This window comes from Toxorhynchites rutilus, chromosome 3, assembly GCF_029784135.1.
Source record: "Toxorhynchites rutilus septentrionalis strain SRP chromosome 3, ASM2978413v1, whole genome shotgun sequence".
Lineage (NCBI taxonomy): Eukaryota > Metazoa > Arthropoda > Insecta > Diptera > Culicidae > Toxorhynchites > Toxorhynchites rutilus.
The window spans coordinates 124,210,335-124,214,526 of record NC_073746.1 but is presented as its reverse complement, the minus strand read 5'-3'; the positions used below and the strand labels follow the sequence as shown (position 1 = coordinate 124,214,526).

Sequence of the window (4,192 nt, the reverse complement as noted above, 5' to 3'; positions counted from 1 at the left end):
TTTACGACCGTCGTTCCTCGGCATGCTGATGTATTCTTCCGATCCCGTTGCCAGGTGTAAACGGATTTTTTAATGTTGCGACAGCACGAAACAGAATTCCGGTTCTTTGAACTTTATTTAGGAAAGTTAAAAAATCCCTTCATGGGAAAAACAAATAGGTTAGTTTTTTTACATTTTTTCAATTCGGCTTGCCTACTCACGTTTAGTGTCGTCCTATACTCGCACTACGCAACGTTGATCTTTTTTCAATAGCTAATACAAATTTTAAGCTGGATTCAAATGGATAAAGTATTCTTACAAATTCGAAGAAATTCAAGATAAATTATTTACCTGCACAAGCTAGCTGATTTCTTTTACTTTTACTGATTTGATTATTTTTTCTTCACATGACAGCTAATAGGGTGCGGCTCTCCAAAATCGATTCAAGGTTGTTGGACTAAAGGTTCGTCACACGCAGAGGTGTGACACGTATCATGTATTTTCTCAGCTGCACCATTTTTTTGTATTAATTTTGTCACATATTTCAAACAATAAGTACTTTCCTGTTATTTTGGAATGCAAAAAAAAATAAATGTGAAGAGTTAAAGAAAACTAGAAAACGTAGATTTGATAGTAGGAGTATGATATGTTGGAATACATGAATTAAATTCATAGTTCATTAGCAAGAGATTGTGGACCTCACCGTTTACACTTCACGATGGAAACGAAATGAACGACACGTCATTAAATTTCGTTTCACGAGTTAAAGAAAATGGTGGGTTTTCAGGTAGAATGAACCCTTTTCAAATACAAATTATGAATAAAAATTAACTTTTCCGTATTAAATTAGTGTTCAATGTGAATGTAAAACTTTGCTTTCTTCATTTGGTAAAATAATCTCGTACAAAAAATGTATCTGAAGATAATTTTATATTATAATAATAAGTTTTAGTGAGAATATCGGAAAGTGTATAGAAAATAGGTCAAGTTAGGGTAAGAAAGACGTGCTTTAAGTAAATAAATAACGCCAAGTAAATCCAGATGTCGACACCATATCGTTGTCATCGCGAATACACTTCATTTCGTTTTCACAGTGAAGTGTATACATATCTTACATACTTTGATATCGTTCAAATACTAACAGTACTGAAATATTGATAAAATAATACATTCCCAAAATATAACATTGCGTTTATTCAGTTTTTTTTTTTGTAGGTATGTATGCTTTATTCAGGTTCTAACATGATTTTGAATACTTTTTCTGCTGCCTTGGTTGTTATTTGTTATTTGATCCTAATTTTATTGCTAACTGCTTTACGGTTGGAAAATAACTAAATGTTCTTCTCTGCTAGGCCGCTGCTATTATGCTATGCTAGATGGGAAGAGAATAACAAAAAGAAAAGGGTGGAAATTCCGATGCAATGTTTCCCTCTCTTCAGGAACTGAACACCGGACGTAATAGAAACGAAAATATGAAATGTGAATGCAACTATTATTCAATTATAAATATATTTGGCAACACTGTGAAAATGTTGGAAATCCCATTTTTGTATATTTATCTTTGTCAATTATTTTCCTCATCAACCAATCAGTAGCCGAGTTGCAAGTGGTCCGAGTTTGACAGAAAGAGTGGTCCGGAATCGGCCCCCTATTGTCATGTCTCGTCTCAGGTTCTTCCCATCTACATTAAACATCTCCGCCGAGCACTTTTTCTTTTCGGGCTCATTTGACAACCAGCTGTATCAACTGTCAACATCAATCGACAAGGAAATTTTCTCTGCGTCCTTCTGGTCGAAGTTGTTTCAGTAGTGTGTAAAAGTGTCACTATCTACAGAAAATAGAACAATCCGAACCTACCAAAGATGATTGGAAACCTGGCAAAGCTATCGTACGTCCGCGGTGTCTCGCAGACCGTTGCCAGTGGTGTCAAGGCAGCAGCAGTGCCCGTCAAACTTGAACCCAAAACGGTAGTTGCAGGTCAGACCCCTATTGTAGCCAGCTCGCCGAACTGCTCACTTCCACGAAACGTTGTCCGAGTTGTTACCGGAATCGCAGGTTATTAATTATGCTCACTAGTTGTACAAAGGAATATTTAACATTTAGCTTCTCTGCAAAGATCCCATTGCATAAGTAAAAATTGACAGCAGAAAACTATGCGTTATGTAACATGCAGGATTGAAGCACATCTGCGTATCAAGTGAAATTGCAATCAAAATAAATCCGGAAAGGATTATTTAAACATAATTTGCAAAATATTATACATATTATGTAAAGGATGTTGCATACGGATAAACCTACGTAACATAATCTAAACAGACAATAACAAACCTAAAGAACATAAAAAATCAAAACATTTTTCATTCCTTGGATCACCATGAAACTGGCATATTTTCTGCAAAGCAAAATAGATGATACTGATCGTTATGGTACTCTAAATCCATTAATTCAATCTCTATATCTTAATAGCTACTGGACAAATTCGACTGGCCCATACTGACATCCGAGTGCCAGATTTCTCTGAATACCGTCGTGAACAAGTGAAACGCCCCAATGCTAAGAATACTTCAGCTGATGAGCGTGCTGCATTCACCTACCTTATGGTGGGAGGTATTGAAGGATTGTTCGATTTGCCATGTACAGCTTATAATTGACCGATACTTTTCCCCAGGTGCTGCCGTGAGTACGGCTTACGTCGCAAAAGCGATGGTGTCCACTTTTGTATCATCGATGAGCGCTTCGGCCGATGTGTTGGCTATGGCTAAAATCGAAATCAAGCTGTCCGATATACCGGAGGGCAAGTCTGTTACCTTCAAATGGCGTGGCAAGCCACTGTTCATCCGTCACCGAACGGCTGCCGAAATTGCTACCGAACAGGCGGTCGCCACGGCCACACTGCGCGATCCTCAGACTGATGGGGTAAGCGATGATCGATGGGTTTTTACACAAGCAACCCTTTTTCTAATTGCTTCGAAAATTTTCAGGACCGCGTCAAGAATCCAGAGTGGCTCGTGGTTCTGGGTGTTTGCACTCATCTGGGTTGTGTCCCAATCGCCAACGCCGGCGACTTCGGCGGCTACTATTGTCCCTGTCATGGCTCCCACTACGATGCATCTGGTCGGATCCGGAAAGGCCCTGCCCCACTAAATCTCGAGGTGCCCCCCTATGAGTTCCCGGAGGACAATCTCTTGCTTGTCGGTTAATCGATGGGTGTGTTAATCGAGAGAAACTCTTAAATCAATGTTTGGATGAACGAACACTAGTAGAACAAGATCGATTGTGAATTAAAATCATAGTCGAAAAACACAGAGGTATTTGTTTTCTTCTGAAATATTGAAAATTTTCAGTCCAGTTTGACAACAAAAAAATAAAAAAAACCACTCGGAGTCAGTAACAACAGTTTTGTTCACCTTGTTGTCCAAAATCGCCCATAAATTCTAAATCAGCCATTCAATGCCAAAAGCGATATAGTGATTCTCAGATTTTCGTGAAAAGTGGTAGTTTTGTTCTTTATCGCAAAACATTAAACCCGAAATGCTTTGCGATAAAGGTTGTCCGAAAAATCAACTTTTTCCACTTTTTTCCAAAAATGAGTTTTTGAAACTCATTACTTTTGAACTACTAAGCCGATTCAGATGATCGACATATCAATTAAAGCCAATCACCTGGTCTGTCTAAAAATACTATACCTTAAAAAAATTCTAATTCTGTTCTTGATATTATTGATTGTATTCGTATTTTATTGTTTTCGTAGTCTCGGGACCAAAGGCGCTATATTTTTTATTATTTTTTCTGGAAAGCTGAGGTTTTTTACATAACATATCCAAAAATCAGAGATGTGTTATTTTTTGTTTTTGAGTTATGATTTTTCAAAGTTAACATGTTTTCAGTCTTCGTTCAATATTTCTATACGACTAGACTGGATGTATGCGACTAGAATTGAAATAATTAGAAAATGTGCCATTGTGTCAAAGGCTAGCTAATTGGCTTGAATTGGATATATCTATCATCTGTATCGGTCTAGTAGTAACCAATTTTTGAACAAAGTCATTTTTGGGGAAAAAAAATGAAAAATGATTTTTTGGACCATCGGTGACCTTTGAGAAATCCTTTCACATAGCATATGTTGAAACCAGTGAGGCGTTTTTGAGTTATGATTTTTCAAAGTTAACCGATGGTTCGAAAAATCATTTTTTTCCATCACAAAAATTCATAA

General features: G+C 37.2%; 1 protein-coding gene across 2 annotated transcripts; it reads left to right on the top strand.

Annotated features, from left to right (window-relative positions):
- The first annotated feature begins 1,716 nt into the window (after positions 1-1,716).
- LOC129776483 (cytochrome b-c1 complex subunit Rieske, mitochondrial) lies at positions 1,717-3,284 on the top strand. 2 transcript variants are annotated; one of them, XM_055782153.1, is made up of 4 exons: positions 1,717-1,956; positions 2,446-2,586; positions 2,648-2,895; positions 2,961-3,284. In XM_055782153.1, exons 1-4 carry the CDS (start codon positions 1,842-1,844, stop codon positions 3,177-3,179), a joined length of 723 nt encoding a protein of 240 aa, XP_055638128.1. In that variant the 5' UTR covers positions 1,717-1,841; the 3' UTR covers positions 3,180-3,284. The 2 variants fall into 2 exon arrangements, with proteins under 2 accessions (XP_055638128.1, XP_055638127.1); XM_055782152.1 differs by having other exon boundaries at positions 1,719-2,034.
- Positions 3,285-4,192: the final 908 nt, after the last annotated feature.

Excerpts from the sequence above, each read along its gene's own strand:
- LOC129776483 (XM_055782152.1), top strand. The coding sequence starts at position 1,842 with ATGATTGGAAACCTGGCAAAGCTATCGTACGTCCGCGGTGTCTCGCAG. Across the intron at positions 2,035-2,445 it reads AGTTGTTACCGGAATCGCAG|CTACTGGACAAATTCGACTG; the intron begins GTTATTAATTAT and ends ATATCTTAATAG. Across the intron at positions 2,587-2,647 it reads CACCTACCTTATGGTGGGAG|GTGCTGCCGTGAGTACGGCT; the intron begins GTATTGAAGGAT and ends ACTTTTCCCCAG.